We start from the raw sequence: 26,352 nt of genomic DNA, 5'->3' as shown, positions 1-26,352 counted from the left end.
GTCCGTGCCCAGGATTCGAACCAACGAAACACTGGGCCGCCTGCAGCGGAGCGCGCGAACCCAACCACTCGGCCACGGGGCCAGCCCCTTTTTTTTCCTTTTTTTTAAAGTACATTTCTGAACTTTGTACAGTGAAGTTGTAGTGACCTTTACTGCAAGGTGTGAAAGAGCCCAGTGATATCTTTACTAGTATGAAAGCCAGTTGTTTAGTTTGAAGCATAAAGGGTAAACCTAATTGAATAACCATATCTTTTTCTAGTCCTTTCATAATGGACCAACTTTTCTCTTAAAGCAAGATAATTATTTTTATTAGCAAGAAAAAGCTCTCAATGCAGAAGCAATATGGATTAAATTGACAAGTTGTACATGCCCTTGCAGGAAAAAAAAAACCTTCATCACTATGAAGATCAAATCATCAACTCTTAGAGGGCAAACTGAGTTGGTAACAATCTCCACAAAATGGCTATACTTTAGAAGCTTCTGAGGGAGTTGAGAGGGCTTTTTAAAGTACAGGATTCCAATCCACCATAAACCTATTGAATAAAATTACTATTAAGTTCTTTGAAAATCTGTGTTTTCTAAAATGTGCCCCAGGTGACTGGGGAGCAAAGGAGGGCTGGGCAGCCAACCTGAAAACCGCTGGATCAGAACAACAGTAATGAGGTCAAGATGTTCTAACAGGGAAGCATGCTACTTGTCCAGCCTTGCTTAGACAGTGGTCCTCCTCTACACAGGACATTATTCTAATTAGGGAATGACACATTTGAAGTAGTTGAAGAAAAAAAGAAACAGTGACTTAGCCTAATAGGTCATGACATTACTCCTTATAAATAATGAGATGGCAAATGCCAAACCAAATTGTCCTCACATTTATCAGTTCAAGTTTTGGCTTTCTTTTGGACCAATCAGCTTCTCTCCCTTTCCATCCCATCGAATGACTCCTAACTTCACCCAGTCCTCTCACAAAGAATGCCACTGGTCACAGCCAACACAGATGCGTCAGCGCAAATCCAATCACACAGCTAAGGAAGCAATTCAAAATGTCTGCCCTGCTGATTGTTGGCCAGAGAATGCATTCTTTTATCTAAACAAATAATCACTAGGAGGACAGTCATAAAATGTCATCATATAATTCTTTTAAGTCAGCATAGCATCAAAAATATCTGTTCACTAAAGTTAACAGAAGATTTCTGGCATGTTATGCCACTAGCAATCTGCAAAAACCTATGGTTAGCTTGTGAACAAGGATTTCCCTGTGAACTGAAATCAGAATTGGCCAATTTCGGGATTTCCATCTCTCTGGCAGCACTTTAGCCCAATCTAAATTTGATTGTTTCCTTGAATGCAGTAATTTAATTTTCTCCAAATGTCTACTGACTTTATAATGCCAAGTGCAGAAAATGAAATGAAAAACTGGATTAGTGGACCAGGTAATTCAGGACAAAAAAGAAAATATTCCTTAAAAGCTTCATATAACACATGAATCATTTTCATTTCCTGAATTATCTTATCCACTGTCTCAGTAGTCTAATTTTCTGGTCTATATCTGGGCTATGTAATAAAAAAAAATTATAGTGAAAGAAAATAAAATAATATTCTCAGTTCACTACTCTTTACTCGGTTGAAAGTAAATACTAATAATCACTGGAGATTACGTCAGCTACTACTATTCTGAATGAGCTATCATGTGGTCATAGACACATGGTAATTCATGGGCAAACAAGCCAAGCAAAAAAGGGAAAACTTCATTTAGTGGAATACACATTTTATATAAGTAAATATAATTTGAATGTGTAAAGACATGTCTCGAAAAAATGCTAACTATTATTATCCTCATGTTTATACTTCTTAATGTCAAAAGCCTTGAAAACATCCATTCGGAAAAGCTGTGGCTTTACACCATGTGTAACAGTCCCACATAAAGAAAAATGTCATTGGTGATTTCAGCAACAATGACGAAGACTGAATGAAACCATCCTCTCTCTCTCTTTAACCCCTTCCCTCTCTCTACCAAAAAGACAAGTAATGAGACACTCATTTTAAGGGAAATAAGGCCTCAGGCACGGCAGTTTTGGTGCTACTTTTTAAGTCAGAGATTTCCTACCATCGTAGTTCTTCAGTGCAGGTCCCAGAGTTTCGAATAGCTGGCTGTGGACCTGGACTACTTGTTAAAGCATCTGGTTAAACATACAATCATTTATCCCTCGGCTGGGAAGAAGTCAAAGGCCCTTTAGTGAATATAGCTATTTGATGACTGAGAAGAATGGATCTATTTTAATGTTAGAAACACAAGACAAGCTACATGAACATAAAGTACAAAGGAATCCACTTCATTCTTCGCAACTTTCTCTCTGTCACCAATTGCCAAAAGGTACTTCTTGAAAGCCACAATGAATCATACAATTTAGGAGCCAAACTTCCAGGAACCTCTTCCTGTTACCTATATACACACAGAGAAATACAAAGATGAATTACTGTCCCCTTCTTAAAGAAATATTCCTTTAAGACTGATTATTAGAGGAATTTGAAAGAAAAGGCTTGACCATCAGTGGTTGTTGGAGTGGTTTTCAAATCCCTTCCAAATTCTCTGTGGCCACCTAAACTGAGCAGGGAACAAGGAAGATCAAAAGGGTAAAATCTGAGTCCTCCTCATTCCCAGTTCAAAGAGAAAAACTCTGGTTTTATTGATTTTATTTGTCCTTTATAGGAAGATTTACCTTGAAGCAAAAGGAAAAAGAAATTTGCAAATTAGTTCATTATAAAAAATAAAAAAAAGTAATATCCAAAGTAAAATCTAAAAGGAAATATTAGAAATTTGTTTAGCCCATGAGTCAGTCAGTCATGAGACAGGTATTATTGAGCAGGTACTTGTGCCAGTCACTGTTCTAGGGGAACTTGAGATACATTGAGGCAAGGCAGAGATCTCTGTCCTCTTATATTCCAGTGGGTGAAAGACAGACAATAAACGGTAAACAAAATAAATGGAAAAAATTAAGTATGTTAGATAATAATTGCTATGGAAAAGAAATTAGACTGGGGTATGAGAGTTCACGAGAGGGGCAAACTGTAGTATTAAATAGGATGGTCAGGAAAAATCTCTTGAGAAGGTGCCATTTGAGAAAAATCTTGAATGATGTGAGAGTATTAGCCAATGATTTAAGAGTCTCAAGTTAATTACATGTTATTTTTCCAGCAAAAATACCTATCTAAGAAAAGTCCATAATTAACTTTTTCTTGAAAATTTGGTCTTCAGCTGACTAAGTGGTTGGTATAAGCTTAACACATATGTCACTTAATGAAGTAATGAGTGAGGCAAAATGTTAATTTACAGGAATGTTTTCTCTGGATGCAACTTCCAGTCCATGAGCAAAGTTATCTCCTTGCTCCTTTCAGCCCATAAACTGGCATCTAAATAGCAGCACTTTGCCAATGAGCTTCCAGTTTAGTTCAAAGGGGAGATAAGTCCATTTCAGCTTCATTATTGCATACAAGAGAAATGTAAAAATGTGAAGAGTTACAGAAATATCTAAATAATTTTTATTTAGTAGAATCAATCTTTAATGCTTTATTGTACCAATGTTCTTTGTAGAACAGGCCACCAGGACATTGATGTCCAGATGGTTATAACTTAAAACAATCACAGAATCATAAATTATAGGATATCCATATGATGGACAGAAGATATGAAGATATTAATACTGTTTTTGTTAAACCTTTGGCAGATTACAGATCATTAGTTTTCAAATTCATTTAATATACACATACATAATATTTTTTATTTTATTGTCACAATTGATAAAAACAATCTCCTAAGCACTTTTGCAATTTGTCATGTAACATTATCCTTGAGAGTGGAGTATTTTTATTAGTCTGTATTACAAATTATAAGATTTAGACAGGTGAGGCTAAATTATTTGCCCAATGTCAGCAAAGAGAGAACACAGGATCTGAACCCAGGTCTAATGAACTCATGACTCTTACCCAGCATACTATACTGCTCTCCTGTTGTAAGGTGGAGTTTCACTCTTCTAAAATGGGAACCTTGAAAATGAGAAGGAGTAACATCCTATACGACACTCTATAATTGGTTTCCTTCACCCTACCTCTAAATTTATTTTGTAAGAAGAAGATGAAACTTTATTTCATGATTATTCATGTAAGTGGAGGAAAGCATTTAAAGTCTCCTTAAGGTTGGTTATTCTACATCAGGAATTTTAGTTCAAGGTTTCCACAATGTTTTGCCTATCATAACAAGCAATATCTCCTATCATGCCTAATAATTCAAAGTGTTGAAGAGTTTTTTAACATAATCTTGCTTGCTCCAAATTTCTCTGATTTTGGTCAAAGATTTATATTTCCTTGAGAAATTACAGTGTTGTTTAAAACCACTGGTGAACACAACCTACGAAATATCCTCTTACCAGCCTAAATGTGTTGATGTTGGTTTTAAAAGAAAATCTACATTAACAAAAATACACTTTAAATTGGTAAATAAGATAATATCATTATTTTGGGAAAGGAATTATCCTTTTAAAATCCAGAATGCCATAATTTAAAAGTTTTTCTATTTGCAATCTATTTCAGTAAAGCATCTAAATTTATGTTTATACCATTTCGTTCTTTAAACTATTAGACGGCAGAGAGTCCTTTCCATGCTCTTCTCTGAGGATAAATTAACCTACTACAAGTCTAATAAAATCCTGTTCAGTTTATCACTTATTTAATGCATCATTGTTTACAGAATGTATAAAAACATGGGAAACTTCTCATTACAGAGCCAAGAGTGCAGAGATACAAAGGAGCTGAGACTTTTATTACTAATAAATATAATGACAAAATTGGTTAAATTGCAACAAGAGATAATACATAAATATTTACTCTTCAAGTAACTTTTCTTGATTCTACCCAGAACTGATGGGCTTCTAGGTTAAAGAACTGCAAAGTAAATACCAAATTCTAAAAAGTCATATAGCCTTCTACGTACATCATATTGATGAAGTAGATATTTAATGTCTGATTTATGAGGTGAAATTCCAGTCTTTCCACATTCTGTGCCTGTGAAAGAGTAGCCAGTACTGCAATAGTAAAAGTCATAATAGATCATTCAAAATAAATTATTTCTCACTTTGCATATGAACCAAACATAGGTATTTCAATACAGTAAGATCCTGTCAACGTTCACAAATGCTTCAGAACGTAGATTACCTATGCTAAATGAGGAATTAAGATGTAACAAGCCATACAGAAGAAGAAAAATATGATATTTTCAAAATCAAATTAGTTCCATATCAGAAACCACAGTAAAATGTATTTAAAAGTTATAAAACATACACATCATGGTGTTGGTGATTGGAAGCTGGCCACTTCACAGACAAATCTGTTATATAAGCAACACAACAGTTGAAAGATGGGAACAAAAATCATGGAAACAAAAGAAAACGTATAAAAAATAATAAATGCTTTATTCTCTAAATATTAATAACATCAAATCTATTTTAAAAGCAAATATAATGGAATATTAGTTGTGCTGTGACATTACAGATAAGGTTTTAAAACACATAATCTTTGATATTGCTTATCAATCAGTTGTAGTGGAACAATTATATCTGGTTATTAATACAATTAGTTTTCAGAAAAATATATTTTTATTTTCCTGATAAATTATTCTACTTTAAGATCTTAATTTTCACTAATACAATAATATTTAGGCACTTTTAAAATTTGTAGCTACATGTTTGATAGTTGTAACACCTTGGCTTTCTAATAACATGAGAAACTTAGATACTCAAACAGTAAACATGCATCTGAAAGAGTCATATGGACATTTACTTTGCAAATATGCTGTAGAATTTATGAATACAAGGAATAGCAAGTATGCTCATATCACAAGATAAGACTTAAATTTTGGCTTTTTTGAATGCTTACAATCCAAATCCAATTTGAACACAGGACTTATGATACATCACAGTTGATACAGTGGGGTTTGAAAAAAAGAAAAACAACTCATGGAAACCACAAAAGATAGCATAACATCAGATCTGAATTTCAGGAAAATTCGTGTACCTGTTATTGCATGAGTAGAGAAGTCAGAAAATAACATTTGGTTACTTGCCACTGTCACAGTGAATCACATAAAAAATTTTGAAAACTCTTAAACACAAAAATACATTGACTTTATTTCCTTACAGATTCATTGCTGTGCATATGCTAAGCCATATTAAAGTGGTACCAGAATGATGCTTTACTAGAAAGAAATAATGCAGCTTTGGAAAAGGATATGAATGACAGGAAATAAAAGGAAGTTTAAAGACAGAGACAGAGGATTCCACCTAAATGCTACAATTCTTTTTAATCATTTGAATAAGTTTCCTCTTCCTTTTCCACTCCCTACTTTGTCCACGCCAAACTCTCCATGTCCTCCTTCTACACTTACCTCTTCCCATGTGCCTCCCCCATACACACAGATGTAAATCATGAAAATGACAAATTCAAAATACAGAAAGAAAAATATTCTGGAAATACAATGGTCCGAAAGAAAGACACGCTTCCTGCCCTCACGGAGCTTACATTCTACTAAGAAAAATTGACATTAAGTATATAATCACTCATATAAATATGTAATTACAATTATGATTGTTATGAAGGAAAATACAGGCTTCCAATCAAAGCACCAACACTTAACTGACAATTATTAACCCACACTCCTGAGCGACTAACCAGCCATGATGGCTGGATTTGCAAAATGACTTACTTTGACATTTTCTGATTTAAATGGTTAATCATTTTTCTCAGACAATCATTAGAGTAAAACGCAAATAATCATTGGAGTGAAGTGACCAGTTAAACACACATAGAAAAAACAAAAACAAAAAACAACTAAATTCCCAGGTAAATAAACCTAAATTCTAAATAGAATAGAGACTAGTTAACATTACTCATGATCCTAATAATACCATTGACAAATTTCAAGCCAAAAAAGAAAGCAAACCCAATTTCACAAAGACCATTTGGATCCATCTAGCCACAACCCACAGAAGCAAGCTTGGCTCTGGACAATCTCTCTCTTCAGCTATCCCAAAGAAAGCTATAATTGAAACAAAGTTTATTCCTAAGCATGTCCAATTAAAGACGACATACCCTTGTTTAGAAAAAAACATGAAAACAAATCCAAATAATTGACTCTAAAATTTGAAACAGAATGATCAACTGAAAATACTAGGCATGACGGCCTACAGGAAGACTGAGAAACCTTCCATGTCATTTACTACGATTCTGCCAGCACATAGCAATGATCTTTAACAGGGGTCCAGCTGACTTAGCTGTTTTTGTCATGTACAAATTGATAAGGGATTCTGCAGTTTCCATACCTTGAAAAATTAATTAGGGAGTATGGAAGGATCCACACTGACTCTGTAAGGATACATCACAAACTGATACCAATGCTTACCTCTAGAGAGAAGACTGGGGAGGAAGAGAAAGAAAGTTATCAGAAAGAATGTTCTCTTTAGATGAGCTACTTTTTTTTTTTTTAATGAAATGCATTCATCTATAATCGGGCATTTAAAAATTTAGAAATATTTAAGAATCTGTACAGAAGAAATCAATATGATAACAATGATGTTTTTGAATCCAATTTTTCTTCTGTACTCAAAAAAGAAAGACACTGACCCACAGATATTCATTCCAGAGCCCCTGAATTCGCTACTCCTAAAGAGAAAAGTGGTATCAAGAAAAATGCTCCAGGACTGTATTGTGATCGAAAGATTTGGGAAGCATTAATTTACAATGCAAATCAGTTATTTTAAGACTGGGAAGGGTTAACACTTATTTCATGCACAGCTAGGATTGAACTTGATACAGGAAGCTACAGTGTAAAGTTTCTAGACATTTTTGACTCCTCCAACAGGTTGCACAAGGCAAGCATATCTACTTAAAGTAGACCCTGACTCATGTTATCTTTGTCTTTGTTGAATGTCAATCACACTTTTTTTATCACTCTCATAGCACTTCCATTCTGTCCTTTATACTAACTTCTCCACATGTTTTCACATCCTTATTACATAGACACTCTTTGAATGTGGATGCCATGTCTTAGTCAAGATTGTATTTTTGTTCTAGAATGCATATTTGTTGAATTAATTTGCAATTAAAGACTTACAAGTCACATTTCTCATTTCTATACATCTAATTAAGCAACATATGAAGGTGACTACTCTGATTTGCAAAATACCCAAGTCCAACTTAAAATCTTCTTTCCCTATTTAACATCAAAGAGCATCCTGGTCCCAGTAACAGAAGAATGAAAAGGAAAAACCAAATTCCTGTCCTCTGTAGTTTTGTGTTAATTGAGAAATTAACTGATGAAAATTGGTGAAGTAAAAATATGTTTGACACACATGTCAATAGAAAACGTTTAAGACTGACATAATAAAATTGAATGAAGTTAAATGACACAGTGTTAATTACACCAAAACAAATATCAGCTGCATATAAAGATGAATTATGAATTATTCCATATGTAGAGTTAAATGGTTATATAATTTAAAAAACTATTTTTAAGAGTTAGTTTTGCACAACATACTGAATATATGTGTGTATATATTTAGAAACTTTGTGTATATACATGCATTCATACAACTATATACATGCACATATACAAACACATATACATATATTCATCAGCCAGTAAGATACAATATGAATACAGTTCCCTCTATGCCATCCTGAGTCCTATACTGAGGAACATGGTAGGAGACACCAACTAAGGAAAGGGAAGTGGATGGGAATCTGGTCTCACAAAAAAAAAAATAGCTTAGAAAATATCTCAAATGGTACACGAAATCTCTAAAAGAATTGATACATATTGTCATTTGTGTAGCTAGAAGGCTCAAAATGAGATTAAATTATCTTATTGGAAATGGTTGACCAAAACACAAACTGAAATAGCATATGTTCTCTTTTTATTGGCTCAAACTATCTAAACAACATTTGTTTCTAAATCTCTATTTCACACATTCAAAACTTTGATATAATTTCTTACTTATTGCCCGGCTCGTGTTCAAGTGCTTTTTCAAGCATGAAAGTTTCCCTGCTAGATGACACCAATGTAAAGGTGCAGAACTCTGAGCTTTGGTCCCAATTCACCGGGTTAAGATTCAGAGCATACGAAAGATTCCGAGAGTTCAAGAGTAAGACACATTCCTGCATTTAAAATAACCAAAAAAGCCCCAAACCAAAAAAAACTAGATCACTAATTCATAGTTAAAGTGGTTAATTGAAAGGCTATGCTACATATTTACCACAGTTGCATATCATCTACTTTCTTTTAATGAAAACACTAAACACAATGTGGATGGTTCTAAATGACAAATTAAACATGCTTTTATATTTGGCACCGATGCTGTCAAAGAGTACACATGCCCGACTTACCAAGTGATTCAGGAATGTACACCTGGTTGATAATGTCCTTAAAACAAAGTTAATATGCACAAAAGAAAGAATGGGCTTGTCTTGCACCTTTATCTCTTTCATGATACTGCCTTTTCAGGTTATCATGAGTTAATGTGTATTTATCATAACTAGCAGCCAACAAGGTGATGAGCCCACAGTAGTACCATTTCAAAGCTGCACATGCTTCGACTTACATCCCAATGCATAATGGCTGGGGCAGGTGAGCTTCAGAGTTAAATGTTTGAGGATACATATTTATGGTGACTACACTCATCATTTAACTGCTATTAAATGTTACTGCAAAAACTGACACCAAAACTTGTAGCTAATGTCTAAATATACTAATTATATATGCAGCTGACATGAAAAAAATCACTCTAAAGAGCTAGGAGACAAAAAAAGGAGTGAAACATTTTGATGTATTTTTCTTACCTTAAATTCACAAAATATTCATTAACACTGATACCTACTGCCCAGTGCCCATTACTAATGTCAAAAGGTCTAAATACATTTGCATAACTTAGAAACACTGTAATTCATACAGATGATATTAAGAAGAAATAAAATAATGTAATACCTTTACTTTTACCTATGGATTTGATGAAATGGTCCCATGAAGAAAGGGTTTCCATACAAAGAGAATAAAGAGGAGAGAAACAACAATAAGAATTATGAATATGTGTAAATGCACTACTCTCTGAAAATTAAACAAGACAAGAAAGTATAAATAAGGGTTCCAAGACAAACGCAGATGAAATCAGTACATGTTGAGAAATCTGTCTCCTTTTTTTAAGGCAACGCATGCAAGGAAATTGCAAAGCCCATGCTCACTTTAAAAGATTACACAAAAAGGAGATAAACAATGACTACTGGTAGAAAAAGTATTGATTCTGTGGAACACTATACTCAGCATTCTAGAAGCCAGAAGCCAAAGATGTCTGCATGTTCCCAAACTGCCATGCATGGGTGAAAAATGGACTCTTTCTGGTACAATAGTTTAAACTGAATATCTCTTTCAGAAATTAACTTCTGATGATTCTCAGTTTTTCTTTACTATAACTACCCTTAACTGCATGTGCTGATAAATGTATCAAAACTTTCAATCACAAGTTCTTATGTCTCATTTACTTGCAGATATCATAGTGCCAAGAATGAAGGAAAATAAAACTCAAAGAAGCAAATCATAATCAAACCAACAAACAAAGGGGATAAAAACACATGGAAAAAAGTGAACAAAAGTTATGTATTTAATTTTCAGCCAGATAATTTGCAAGCATTTGCCCATCCTGTGCAGTGATGATTTGAAAGCAGCTACAGAACAAGAAAACACTGAAAGCAGAGTGGAAAAGGAACAGAGCCCATACCTTGGTCGCCCATCATCAGGTGCGCCAGACCTTGAAGGGAAACAAGAGCACAGTCAGCAATAAACAAGGGAGCATGGGAAGGCAGGGTTGTCACGGTGACAAAAATGCTCAGTGACAGACATCTTGTTTCCTATGAGACATGTCTGTATCACAAGACAAATCAAAAAGCATTCTTTCAACCCCTGGTTGGAATGCTTCGGGGCAAAGAGTTATAGAACTGCAATTTAAACACTGGCATATGCTGCACTGTGTATTTCTTCTATGTATCAGTTGGAACAATCAAGAGCATGAGAGCATGACTTAAAATCCAACCAATCCCTTAAATATTGCATCTGCCCTTCATGCCCTTTGATAAGACTGTTTTGAACACTGCCCCCACAGGGCTTGTTATTCTTTGGTGATGAAATTATATTTTTAAATACCCAAAAGGAATACCTGAAACATGGGCTGGGTCTGATCATTTTCCCCTCATCAAAAAATGAGCAGTTTCATAATTAAATGAAAAAAAAAATCCTTAGTCACACTGAAATGACAATGCAGAAATGTCTCCTTGTCTGACACAGGTAGCAATTGACTAAATTTCTTCAAATGCAAAAAAGATCACTAGACATGCACTTGTAAAGTTAGAAGTTACTACAGAATAATGTTTTCAAGAAACAATGGATCAGCTTTAAATAGGCTCAAGTAATTTTCCATGGAGAACAAAACTATTTAGCATTTTACCTAAACATTAAACCATGAATTAATATGAGTATACATTTTTAAGATATATATTACATATATATTAATAATATATATAATAATATATATCACAGATAATTTGATCAAGGAAGTTTTCTAAAAGAATACTAAATTTACTTAGTTTAATTATTTATTAACTCTTGCTTCACAATTAATTTCAGAGTGAAGATTATTCCTTTTCTAAAGAATACTGCCAACGTTCTTTTAAAAAATTTTCACTATCCAAGATGACACTTTTTACTGGAAGGCATTAATTTCTAGTTCTTTATTCTAAACTAAAAAATAAAGATACTCCTCAATATGTATACATTTCAAGAATACGGGAAAATCTTAGAGCAATATTGTACACATACAACAATTTTAATAAAATTTATATTTCATTTCCCAGGGTTATTTCAAATATATTTGAGACTTTATTTGAGCTACATAACATTATGCATTACTTGCATCAGTATTGAAATAATCTGTGTTACTTCCTTAAAAATTTTAGGAATATTTAAACATCCTTGCGGGGCAGATACAATTACAAATCATCATATAAACACAACATGAAAATTATTTAACACAGTTTAATGGTTCTGTAATCTAGCTTCCTTTTGTATTTTCTAAGTAATTTTACAAAAAAAATCACACAGGCAGATTAAAAAGTTTATGATCTCCTGGTGATTCACGATATTTTATATGCTTAGGAATAGTGGCTTATCTGGCCAGGTTATATAATTTTTCATTTAATTTCACTTTTAAAACTACTATATACATATTTCCTAATAAAGTTGATAACTTTTTTGTAGACTAAATCATGGAATTATCTTTGTAGAAGATCTAATTTTTAAAAAACATAATAGATACTTCTAATGGCTTTTAGTACCGCCTTAGTAAGGATGGAAATTAATAAATCTAAGTCATTCATATTCCTCCTGCTAGACTTCCTACCTCTAAGGGAACTTGTCTATATTGCCAAAGTGGAGTTATAAATAAGGATGCTAAAATTATTATTAAACAAACTTTATTACAATAGTTTATGGGCCTATACTCTGAAAATCTTGTCAAAATTTTTCATGGGATGAGTGTGTATTAGAAGAGAGGCATTCATGCTTATTAGGCTGATTTTAATGCCCCGTGGAATGCAATTGGATTTAAAGAGAAAGAACAAAAACATGTAACATTTTACAGGATGTTTAAGGAAATACAAAAGAAGTTGAAAAGATACTTAAAAAAAGCCTTTTGATCTCAATGAACATGCACAATATATATTAGATGGATTTGAAATATGTCAGATCTGCAGGGTAATATCATCTTTATCAAGTGCATATTCACATGCAATTAAAATTATAGTATAGAAAAACAGAAGCCATATACAGTCATTGATGGTTTCTTTTAAAGTTTAAGCTATTTTACTTAAATAATGGAACAGAAATGTTCAGCAACTAAGCAATTATATCGTACATCAAAGAATCACAAATAATATGCTGAAACCAGCTACTGATCAGCTTTTATTACCATGAATTGTTTTTTATTTCAGACTCAAATCTTAGTAACTTTAATGGCTATTTATCTATAACCTTATATGGGGACTTTTTTTTAAAGAAATTCATCATTCCGTAGAAATGTACATTATCTTTATAGAATGGCTGCGCTTCAAAATACTGGAGCAAAATAAAATACGCTAAATGCTTTCTTCTGACATACAGATATTAATGAACTGTTTATGCAAGATTATATAAGTTAACAGAACATCAACTTCCCTTTCACAATTCTTTGCTCTACCTAGTTCTTTTTGCATTTTATCCTTTACAGATTTAGTTGGCAGCGCAGCAACTAATGCATTCAAGTTCTTTAAAAATAAAAATGTTAAAATATGTTTTAGTTTGTTGGATTCCACAGGAAAAAATGTATAACTTCTTCAAAATTCCTTGATAGAAATAATTTTAGAAAACCCTGAATAAATAATATAGTTTTATTTAGCAGACATAGGATATCACAAATATACTTACCAGTGATCACGTCGGTGTGCTGTATGCTTTCATTTCCACTGGCCAATGGCTTATTTTTTAATCTAAATTTATGCCTCTTACTTATAGTCAGTATTTTATTCTATCTTTTTATAAATCAAATCATTTGAAACTAAACCAATGGGCTTGAGATGATGTAATGCTAAACATTTCCAACACAAAAGAAATCATTTTAATCAAGAAAAAAATGGAGAAAGAATCATGCACTGTGTTCTGAAACTGCAAAGAAATACTTTCTCACTTAAAAGAAGCAGGATTGTATCATTTTTCCATACAGAACACTGCAGTAAGTATTCTAAGGTTCATATGGGATATGGAAATCCATCAAGGGTGGGAGTTAAGGTTGAAGGAGTTTCGTGTAATTGGGGCTGATGGGGTTGAGAGAGTGTGTGTTCTATAGGAAAAGTGATACACAATCCATAAATCAACAAATGCTCAGAAAGAAGTTCAACTTACCGTCTAAATTTGAGATGTACTCTATTAATACTAAGAAATAAAAGGCAAATGAGAGTTGGAAAATAAAGTAGAAAGCACCCACCTTCCACATTGTTGTCTTCTGAAAGCACATGACAAGGAGGGAGAGAAAAGGAAAAACATTCATTAAGCAGCATGCAGACTGGACCTTGCCTTTGCATGTCTTCCTCATGCAAGGCACCAAACACATCATGCAAGTGCTCCATCACTACCATTCAAAGGGAAAAACAAAAATCACAGGAAGCAGGTTCCCTTCCATTGGCAGCACTTAAAAGAGTGTGAGATGAAATTTCAGTAAAACTGCCATGTCCTCAGCAAGGAGTTGTGAAAAGTCTTTTGCTGTCTTGTATAAAGCAAATGCTATTCTTTTTTTTTTTTTTTAAGATTTTATTTTTTTCCTTTTTCTTCCCAAAGCCCCCCAGTACATAGTTGCATATTCTTCGTTGTGGGTCCTTCTAGCTGTGGCATGTGGGACGCTGCCTCAGCATGGTCTGATGAGCAGTGCCATGTCCACGCCCAGGACTTGAACCAACCAAACACTGGGCCACCTGCAGCGGAGCGTGCGAACTTAACCACTCGGCCACGGGGCCAGCCCCAGCAAATGCTATTCTTATATGTTGCTGGTGTGGCTTTTCTAGACAACTATTTTTAAAATTTTTTTGTTTTTTTCACAATTCTAAAAGATTCTAGTTCTAAATTCTGATTTGGACTTGGACGAAAGAAAGTCCATTGCAAAGAGCTATGAAATTTCACTTAAAGACACTCCAGTTCTACCAAATATGTAATCCATTTACCAACATGGCCCTTAAGTATTTCTAATACTTCAATTTCTTTCCCTAAAGAAACACACCATAAATTTACACAACTAAATTGTAGGATTTATTTGGTTTATTTATAGTGTGTTCATAATTTATTGCAAATAATGATAGTATATTATAATTTAATAAAATACTAACTTTAAAAAATGTTAAGTAAAAAAAGTAATCACTGCAAGAAAATTTCACTTGGGAATTGTCCATTAGGCAAGGTTTATCATGATTTATTCACTGTGTACTTCTGTTTAGGGTGTGAACATGAATGTAGTTAAGATAATGACAACATTTGATGAACTTTCCCTTATATTTCCATACATCTATGTAATATTTGCATATTTTCGTTTATTTCCATATGTGTACATATTTATGTGTACATACAAACACACATATATACAAGCAGATTTTGTATGTATTTCCTACCTATAATCAATGTAAGTGTATGGGATTTAAACTATTACTAGTACCCACTAGACAATTCAAGTACTATTTGAGATACAGGGCTTGGCATCCAGGTAAGAAATGGAACAGGAAACTGTTTTACGGGCCTAGAGTGGAGCAAACATTTCAGTATTTATCAAATTTTTTTCAATAGTAAAGTATATCCATGTTGACATTTCTAGCCTCATTCTTATGTTTTATTTAATTAGCTGTACTTTTTTTTTTGTGAGGAAGATTGGCCCTGAGCTAAAATCTGTTGCCAATCTTCCTCTTTATGCTTGAGGAAGATTGTGCTGAGTTAACATCTGTGCCTATCTTCCTCTATTTTATGCGGGATGCTGCCACACTGTGGCTTGATGAGTGGTGCTAGGTCCCTGCCTGGGATCTGAACCTGTGAACCCTGCCTCACTGAAGTGGAGCATGAGAACTTAACCACTACACTACTTAGCTGGCCCCTAGCTGTACTTTTTAAAGTGGTCATTTGATCAAAAGTGTTTATAAAGAATAAAACAATAGCAAGTGTAGAAACTTAAGAGAAAAACAACTATAAATGCACCATTTCATAAGGTTCAACAAATAACTTTGTTCATGGTTAAAGTTACTAATGAATTAAAAATCGTCAATTTTGTTTAAAATATATTAACTGGAAAAAGAAATATCCACACAGGCACATTTACTGATGTGGTCTTAATATACAACAGAAAACAGCTAGTGGATAAATGTAGACAATAACATCTATAGAAAAGAATTGGTTTGCCAGAGTTCATTTTAAAAGAAACACCAAAAAAACATTGAAATATTTGGGCTGAAATGTTGATCTTCGGTTTGGTTTTGGTTTCTAATCTACCAGATAAGGAATTAGATTGAATTTATTAGTTTTCATGGCAACTTTAATATTGCACGATCACAGATATTATAGTTTTGTTTTACTGCTTTATATTGGAAATTATATAAAAATATAGATTATTTTAATGTTTAGGATCCACTTTTGTTTGACATTAACTGTCCTTTGAAATTGTCTTTCCCATTTAAGATGTGTATTTTTAAATAAGAATGTTTAATATGTAGAGTAAAAGAACAAAATCAGAGAATTTAGAGGAGAGCCAAGTGCAGAAAAGGTCTATCAATTACTATAATGCTATTTAACCTCTGGAAGCAGAAAACTGGCAAATTTGGTTGTGAGGGTTGTGAGCACTACAATCCCAGAAAGGGGTTCAATAAAGTCCTGGTTGAAAGTTGAAAGGAAAAGAGAGATGAAAAACAAACCCACAAAATAAAACAGGCCCAGGCTTGACACCAACTGTATAAACAAGCTAAGGAGGATATCAGGAAAGGACGTTGTGCTAATAAAATCACGGTCATTGTTCTGGTCCCCTGAAAGTGAGTCGTTTCACTGTGGTGCCATTGATCCCACTCTGCTATCCACATTTTTCTGAGTTAATATTCATAAAGAGAACCAGCTTAACTAACAGGACTCCTTGTATACAAATCCAAGTCTCGCCCAATGTGGAAACAAATCCTGACTTGACCAAGTTCAGAAAAATCATCTGTCCCAGGAGACTTAGATTTAAAAAAAAAAAAAAAAGTCAAAGTACCAGAGTAAAAGGAAGGGTAATATATTAACTCCTATATGAAAAAAATAAAAATTAAAAAAAAAGAGAAGAAAACTGGCTTGGAACAATTTTCCTTGAGTTTCTATGTATTTTCAGATTCAATCATAGGATTAAAAAACTTCTCTTTCCTTGTTTCATTTTATCCCAACCCTTTGGTATCCATCTGTTGCCTTTAGTTGATTTACAACTTGTTAAGCTACATTACTTCAGAATTTGAACACAGTTATACCTGGTGGCAGCTCTAGCGTTTACAATCACTCTCCACGTATTTTTCCTTTTCTCCTTCCTTTGTACTTGGTTTTTGAACTAAACAATGAATGTCAAGTTAGAATAGTTTTTCCTCATCACATCAACTTTTGCTTTCCCTTTATAGATTCTTAGGCAATTAAATACTTTTCATCCAGCCTTACCTGTGGACACTGCCAACTTAGGGAAAAGCTCTTGGTTTGCAGAAAACCCTGGCTTCTTAATTCTGTGGCCTAATTCTGCCGTGCACATGAAGCGAGTCTCTTAGGAATCAACTCTCCTATGATGACCATGCCACCTATAAAGACCACACTCTTGTTTTCTTTTGATTGTGAAAATAATAAATACAAAACCATGAAAAAGATACCTTAAATGTTATTTTTCTTCCAGATAAGACAGCTTCCCTCACAATGATGGGAACTAGCACCACAGTCAGTCATGTTATGAATGATGGTTGTACGCTGTCATAAGGCAAAGCTGCAGACTGTTAAATTGTATGTTTTTAAATTACTTAAAAAGAGCATCTCCACAAAAAATTTTCCTTTGGACCCCAGCTTACAAGAATGCAAGGGCAGTAACTTTAATTTTATCATTACAGAAACTGAATCATGACTAGTGAATAAAAGTTTGAACAAAATATCACAAATAACTGCTTTTTGTACAATCAGTGTTTAAGTTTAGCAATATGAAAAGCTTCATCTAAATGTACAAGCAATAGTCAACTTACGTGCTACATTTTACATTAAAACTTGGCCAAAAGAAGTCTGTCACCACTTGGGCATTCCTTCTCTTCCCTGGTTTCCTTCCTTCTCTGCTAGTTGCCTATGACAGGCTCCCTTCATTTTCTTTGGCTCCCTCTCTCTTCCATCAAAATAGTCACTACCAAAGGTGGCTCCTCACTCAGATCCATGCCCTTCAATGTTGGGTACATAGTAGCAAAACTAGTAGGGTCTTAGCCAGCAGAAGGAGGAATGAGGAACACAATTCTATTTCCTTTTTACATACATGAGTTTGCTTGCTTCTATCCTCACCTTTCTAGCCCCTCACATTATGTTTTAAGATTTTACCCCTCATTTTGGGGATTAAATGCCAGTATTGCAGAGTCTAGTTCCCATGGTGGAACAGGATGTAGCTTTGTTTTATTTTTCTTTTGGTGTTAGGAGAGAAAGCCTTTAGAAAACCTCAATAGTCTGGGAATACTTCAAGGACTGGGCAGTGGAGAAAATCATTGAGGCTGTGGATTTGTGTAGCAGTCAGCTGGAGGAAGAGAAATGCTGGCCAGAACCAAGAGGAGGTTCAAACAGAAAATGAAGCATAAAGGTCCATTATGGAGGCTTCAGGAAGGAAGGAAACAGCCTGGGCAGGGATCTGGCTAGTTTCAAAAACGCTTTTTAACACGTGGCCTCAGCACTTGTTTTAAATCCACCTAAATGACACTGCCACCCGGCCTGCTGGAATCTGGTCCTAGGGCATGAGGGGAGCCAACTAGAGTAGCTAATTTGTTTCTCTCTCTTCACTGTTCAGGAGTGAAAGGAGGGGTATGTCTAAACCAACTTGTAGCAGCAGAGATGTTCCTGGCATCACATTTGGAACTTTAAAAACATTTTCCCTAGGAACATTATGGGCACTATCCCACTATACTTTTGGTACAACACTATGATTCAAGTATATTACGGAATTAATGAATCCTTTGTGAACTGGTCTGAGAAGTTTACCTTGCCTTACAGCATTGTTTCCATGGAAAAATGTGATACGAGTTTCAATATATTTAGTCAAAGAACTTTTGGAAGAGTGCTTTCATAAATTTCATACGCCTGTGTTTCTGTTTCACACAGGTGCCGAATTTGTTACAAAGAAGTTTGTGCTATTTAATTCAAAATGCTACAGGAAAGAAGGAAGCAAGTGTGGACACCTAATTATACGGCAGAGTCTTGTGGTGTTTAAGCTGTTCAACGGACCTGGTAGAATTTAATAGTTATTAGCCAATATACTGAAATATATATTGAATGGCTCACATAAACTCTATTAAACACAATTTCAAATTTTCTTCTCATGAGAGACTACTACAAGGATTTTGTTTTGCATTTATAGCCTCAATTCTTCCCTACATCTAAACTTTGAGAGTTAACATTTTTATATTCAATAGCTGGAACACTGCATTTAACAGTGATCATAAAAACTGTGACAAGCACAGTCTATAGTGTGTGTGCTCATGTCACTCATTTTTATTGTTTTATTGCTTAGTGAGAAATGAAAATTTCATGATACGAAATTGACAGACAATATTGAGCAGGGTGCTTATCATGTACTCTCCCACCCAAGCTCAACCACCACTGCACAACTGTCCAAAGAAAGCTGGTTCAAGTGAGCAGCGCTTCCTTTCTAAGAGTTTGAAGTCGTCATATTTTAGACAGTAGAGCATGAAAGCTCTTGGATTGCAAAAGGGAGAATAAACAAACACATTCCCACTACCTACCCAACCTATCACTCCTTCTAGTGGTAATGTGGATGTGCCAATATTCAGATATGACTTTCCGTGTAAACAAGTGAACAGGAGACATCCTCTGGTTTGTGTGTTACCAGCAGAGAATATTCCACAATGTATCCTAGGTTCTCCAACATTAAGATGGAGAGTAGCCCTTCCACTGAAGGACACCAATGGCCCTTTATTTCAGAGAACAGTCTATCATCTGCTGGATGTATACAATTTTTTCATAAATCATTTGATTTCAGGGATTTTCCCAATAAACTTTCAAATACTTCTGACTTTACTCATCAGAGTATTACTTAGATACTCAGATTAGTCTAAAACAAATGCATTTAATTTTTCTGAGACAAGTAAACCTATCATGTAATTGAGTTAAGGGGACGTGGCACTAAATATGACTAAGTAAACCATATTGTAAAATGAATCCTAAATTTAGCGCTTAACAAATTAGATTTGTATATAATGAATGGAAATAAACAGTTCATACAATATAAAACTGACCTACATATATATTTAAAAAAATAAAATTTTATTGTAAAATAAGAAATATTTCATGTAATCTTTAATTCAATAGAACCTTTACAAATGTGCTGAATAGTCTGGAAGAAAAAATGCATTAAATCTTAGAAGGGTCTTTTAGTTTTTCAGACTTATAGTTTTTCATTTTCTTTAGTGTTTAAAACCCCAGATACTTACATTTTATAACTTATGGCTAATTTAATTTTAAAGTTTTACAGAAGTTAATGAAAACTATTTTAAAGGGAATGGACTGGTTTTGCTGCTGTTGTTAAATACATTAGATCATATGTTAAAATTTTCCAAGAGTCTCTCGGGGTTGACTAAAATGTTACCTAAACCAAACCAAATATCTTGCAATCTTTTCAAGAATGGGACATTTCAACAGGAAGAAGATAGTTATGAAGAATTCTCCTGCTTCTCCAAAGACTAAAATCATTTAGCCCCAGAGCACCTAAGGTTAAATCATCTGAAATTACTGTTTTCAGATAAAAACTGGTCAAGTATCAATAATTTATTTGGTTAAATCTAATATCTCTAAGTTGATGGATTTCCTGTGTAAACTGTGCTAATCTCTGTTTCCTAAATATAATGTAATATCAAGTTAAAGCAAAACTTTATTGCATTCTTTAGAATCAACCAATGGAAAGCAGAAAACAATGAGAGTGAAAGTAATTTTTATAAAACATTTTATAAAAGGTTACAAAGATCTCAAGTAACTTGTTCCAAATATTCAAGAGAAATAAGAATAAAAAATAATATACTAATACTTGGGTAGTCATACCATCTTAAATGTACTGTCATAAACATTATCTTATATAGTCTTTATATTACCTCATCAGTTAACTCGCTGTGATTGGGTGACTTGCCCAAAATACCCAAATAAAAAGTAGATTCTAAGAGTATATGGAAAGTATGTTTCAAGGCTCCTTGTCTAGGTTTCTGTAGATTTTAAAGCTTGTTTAAAAAAAAGATGAACATGAAGAATTTGGATAACATAGGGTAATGCTGGAATATCTAAAAAGGCTGGGTTATGTTCCTGCAAACATTACCAAAATGTATTTACTAACATCTCTTTTTTTAAAAGATAATAGAAAAAAGAAGTAAGGAGTCTGTAGTTATAGTTTCACTGATCCTGCTGCAAGAAGGCAGAAAAAAATTAGGGAAAATATTTGTTTCTCAATTGTATTTATGTGTTGATTTTATAAAGTCAAAGAAAAAGTTAACACTGTTGAATTTCTCTTATTAAATAAAAAAATGTCCCAACACTCTTCTTCCCTGACTATTAGAATAAATTATTTTCTGGGGGTAGGGAAACACACAGTGATAAAATCTTTGCTCTACTTTAATAGCAAAAAGCAGGCCCAGGCTAGTAAATGTGCTTACCGATGGGCATTCTAACAGCTGAAAATAAAAGGGAGAATTATTCCAAAAATTTCTTGTTGTCTTTCAAATGTAAAGGAAAATGTTCATTTCATTCATAGCATGTAAAATTTTGCTTCCCGTTTAAAATATCTGAAACAAAAAGACACCTTCATTCCAAGGCAAATATTCTGGAAGATTAGCAACATGATATGAATTTGTCACATAAAGTGTATTTGCCCTTTTATTTTAGTTGTACACTGCAAATCTGGTAAAAATATTACTTTTATTCCTTTTACATACATATTGTACAGTAAATCTCCTGGGAAATGTACAGCAGGTTCTAATCTTTTAAAATTTGAATCCATAGATAAGTAGAGAGAAAAACTAAATACACCATCAAAACTCCTATTTTTCTTTTTAAAATAAAATCTTTATACTATAGGCTAAGAAGAAAATAGTTTGTTAATAGCTACAACCAATTCTATATCTTTAAAGATTTCATATATGTAGTTGTTTGGGCTATTGTCTAGTACCTAATTATGTCCATATGAATGCAAGCCCATGTTGAAGAGGGAGCCATGAATTTGAATAAGCTATCCTTTATCTGTTGATTTTCTGATCCATAAAATCAAATACATGCTTTTAAGGCAGCTTTACAATTCTCCATCTTATGTTTTCCTGAAATTGTCATTCAGTGCTTAAGAAAACATGCTTAAATATAAAGAGAAATTTCTTTTTTGGAATCTTGTAAAGCATCTTGACATTAATTACATCAATCAAAACAGTTCATTTTATTTTTAAAAATAGAATAATATGAATACAACTAATAATATCTTGACATTTGTGTAAACTGCTTTCTGATCACTAGAAAGTCTGTATTCTTTTGACCCAAACAACTTCCAAGCCGAATATTTAATTTTCAAAATAATCTCATCAAGTTATAATTCATTAAATGTTGCTTTAAAATGAGTGGCAATACAATGATATCATAACCACTTCAATTCATAAACTCCTTCCTAAACATCAACACAAGCATGTGTGCCATCTCTCTGACACACACATGCACACATATATAAAGCTATTTAGTATTTTCTTTCACGAACAAATTCAAACTTTGATATTTTCTTCCAAAATGATTTTTTTGTTCTACAAAAGTTAGCATGGATAGAATAAGAAAACTCTTTACAACAAATATTTTGATAATACCATCAATGATAACCCAACTACTACTTTACTCCACTAGAACTATTTTTATCTACTGATAATAATTAAATAAATTATAACCTTCTCTCTTTATCTTTCTATTTCATTTAATTAATTTTATTTGTTTGTCCATATTAAAAGAGAAGCGTTTTCTAACTGCACTGTCCAATATGGTAGCCACCAGAAATGTGTGGCTAATTACATTTTAATTAAAATTAATCACAATTAAATATAATTAAAAATTTAGTTCCTTAGTTGCACTAGCCACATTCCACATTCTCAATAGCCACATGTGGCCATCGGCTACCAGATAACACTTCCATCATTGTAGAAAATTCCATTGGGCAGCATTGTTAAGAGTTTTAAACAAGCTGCCTCTTCTCTGGCAATATGTTTTAGTATAAATGTGTTAATTTAATGTATATATTCTTTTTTATTTTTGTTTACAAAATGAAATAATTAAAATTCATATTTTTTAAAGAAAACATAAATTTAGATTAGATATGGTTACTCCATTTGTGCACTGTGGAGAACTGTGTAATATTTCCATTTTTACTTTAAAATGAACAATTGAGAAATAACCCTGATAAAAATTTTGCTGTTTTCAATTTAAAATGTCTTTGAATAATTCAAATTCTGGACAAGTATAACTCTTTTTGTCTTAAGTCTTTCCCCTTAAACCTCACAGATAATGAGAAAATGCTGAACATGTTTTGAATTTCAAGTAAAACTAAATAAGCAATCTAATATCTTCTTACTCTCAATTTCCCCCGACTTTTCTCAGTATTCCCCCTTAGGCCATTTAATATTATTTGTCAGAGACTTTACCTGTAAGTCTATCATAATGTTTTTTGTTGGTGGTGTTGTTTTTACATAATAGTTTAATAATAACACTGATTTTTAAATTAGTAAAAAGTACCCTCCATCCCACAATCTCACATAATGAATTTTCTTACATTATAATACGTCAAAGACTTTCTTTCCTATAAATGTAGGCCTGTTCTTGAGTAACATACTATAGAAAAATAACCAAATGCACAAATAAAACCATCAACATTTCCACAACACTGAAATACAGAAGAGACAAGGAAGTGTAAAAGGATAAAAGAAGCAGCTCAAATCTCTAGTTAACTCTATGAAAGCCTAAGATCCTATTAAGGGGCTATTACATGACAATAAATGCACCACTGAGTAAGCATATGAAAACTCTGAGTAGGAAGAATAGAAATAGAACCCTGACTATGGAAGCGTTAACTGCGGAACAGTAAAAGAAAGAAAAGGTGGCAAAAGCATCTGGAGGATGAATTGATGGACTAAAAAGTTTCAGATAAAGAATGAATAAGATATACAATAAAAATTTAGAGTGGACCTGCCAAGTCTATTTTCAGTATTTAAAGAATGTAGATCTGCTCCTAAAATGAAACACTGCTCACTTTATTATAGAAAAGTGCCCCTTTTCACCGCTTAGTGATATCAAATCTCCATTTTTACATAGCTTAAATGAGACAGTGTAAGAATGGCAACAAAAATATATTTATAGCCTCAGTACCTTAGTGAATAAGATTTAATCCAGAATCCCAATGAGCTGTTGTCTGGTAAGTAAATTAAGTACTGAGAAGGACAGATGACACAGGGTACTGAGGTAATATGACATCTTAGTCCAACTCCCAGCATTAGAATAGCTTGAAAGATTATACAACATAATTAATATTTATCTTATTTCCAGAGAAGAAGATATATGTTGCAAAGCCAGAGTCAGCACCCTGACTCAGTATTTGTAATGGACTGAATGCTTATGTCTCCCCAAAATTCATATGTTAAAACCCTATTCCCCAATATTATGGAATTAGGAGGTGGGGCACTTGGGAGATAATTAGGATTAGATGAGGTAAGAAGAATGGGGCCCTCATGAATGGATTAGTGCCCTTATAAGAGTCATGAGAGAGCTTGTTTTCCCCCCTACTCTCCACCACATGAAGTTACAACAACAAAGGCAGCAGTCTTCAACCTAGAAGAGGGCTCTCACTAAACTCAACCATGCTGGTGCTCTGATCTCCAACTTCCAGCCTCCAGAACTGTGAGAAATTCTGTTTTTATAAGCCACTCCATCTATGGTACTCTGTTATAGCAGCCTGACCTAAGACAGTACTATTTTAGATCTTGTATTACTAGAGAAAAGTTACCTGTACATAAAATAATAAATATAATACAAAAACAACAGATTTCTGATATTTCACAATAACTGAGAGAAAAACAGTTGTGCAATATGTACAGTATGTGAAATGGCTAGTGCCTGCTAGCAAATGTAGCTTGTGGCAGTACCTGGTAGTTTAGGAAATGTGTATCTCACAGCTATCTGAAGTAAATTATGTTCAAAATGTGCAATGTTACAAGTAATACTCAACCCATGGGAGAAACATGATGGAAAAAGAGTAGAAAGCCACTATTTTCTGAAATACTGAATAGATGGCTTCATTTTCTTTTTTTAATTAGTATTGTTCTCTTAGAGTAGTATAGAAAATATTCTGGATGGAGTTGACTGAGAGAGTAGATTTGGTAATTTTAAATGGGCCTATTAACACAAAATAGTTAAATAATCACTTCAAAGTTTGCAAATATGTGTGAAAATATAGAGTGAGAAGAAAAATGACTTGAACAAATTGTCACAGTCAACAAATACATTGAATCTCCAAGAAACTAGAAAACTTGGAGAATCCAGGCATTTCCTGACAACATGCAGTACGTTAATGCTTCATCTCATTCTCCCCGAAGAAGAAATCGGAAAGGACAATGAGCCCGAAGATAGGATCCTTCCAGGCTCTGCCACCACAGATCAGTTTTAGGATCTAGATAGATTTTTTTAAACATTTCATTTTTCCCATTTGCTAAATGTTTAACTTGTTCCATAGAGCGGCTGTGACTCTTAGCAGTGAGAGAATGTGGAACCACTTATTCAATAATGACAGACTGTAAAGCATTTTATATATACATAATATCTGTTTAATTATGTGAGCCATGCCGTTATAATCATTAAGGCTTCCTTATACAAACTGTACGTTGCTTAACAGCAGTGCCTTTTCTATTCCTCTTCTTCTGTTCAGCTTCCAGAACGGTGTGCACATATAGGAGTTGCCTAATAAATGTTTTAATGGTAATTAATTTCCCATCTTAATTTCCTGCTTAGCTTCTATGAAACCAGCAATGTGGGACGAGGATGAGTACGTTTATTTTCATAGGCAGAGTTTACTTGCCACAATAAGCCACCTTTAGTTATTATATTCTCATATCAGAAGTAAGGAACTTTAACAACAGGAAACATCTTTATTTGGACAAAGTAAATCGAAGCATGTTAGTTTCTATTAAAATATCATTCTGAGGCAGTTCAAGATTCATTCCTTAGGCATTTCCAAAGTGTTTCCTCCATGGATTGTTGTTTCTGAAGTAGATCTGACAATGACGACAACAATGATGATGATGAAGAGGAAGAAGATGGTGATGCAGCAGAATACAACTATCGCCTAAATTCACAAAACCATTTGTGTACTCTTATTTAATTATAATGATGTGGCCATGATCACTTAAGAAGAAAGTAGGTAACTATTAAAATCCAATGGGGTACAAATAATA

At 33.6% G+C, this 26,352-nt stretch overlaps 1 protein-coding gene across 44 annotated transcripts in view; it reads right to left on the bottom strand.

Annotated features, from left to right (window-relative positions):
- NRXN1 (neurexin 1) overlaps window positions 1–26,352 on the bottom strand; it is a 1,068,408-nt gene that overhangs the window by 952,683 nt on the left and 89,373 nt on the right. For 17 of the 44 annotated variants that reach the window (XM_070573931.1, XM_070573918.1, XM_070573922.1 and 14 more), the window contains exons 3-4: window positions 14,106–14,123; window positions 10,815–10,844 (exon numbers count right to left, since the gene is read on the bottom strand). The exons of 22 other annotated variants lie outside the window; for them this stretch is intronic. In XM_070573931.1, coding sequence (XP_070430032.1) covers window positions 10,815–10,844; window positions 14,106–14,123 — 48 coding nt within the window. The remainder of the gene's footprint in view (window positions 1–10,814; window positions 10,845–14,105; window positions 14,124–26,352) is intronic. 5 more of the 44 variants (XM_070573919.1, XM_070573924.1, XM_070573932.1 and 2 more) reach the window with 2 other exon arrangements.

The sequence above is a fragment of the Equus przewalskii genome, chromosome 14 (genome assembly GCF_037783145.1).
Source record: "Equus przewalskii isolate Varuska chromosome 14, EquPr2, whole genome shotgun sequence".
Taxonomy (NCBI): Eukaryota; Metazoa; Chordata; class Mammalia; order Perissodactyla; family Equidae; genus Equus; species Equus przewalskii.
This window is presented reverse-complemented; position numbering and strand designations above follow the sequence as displayed.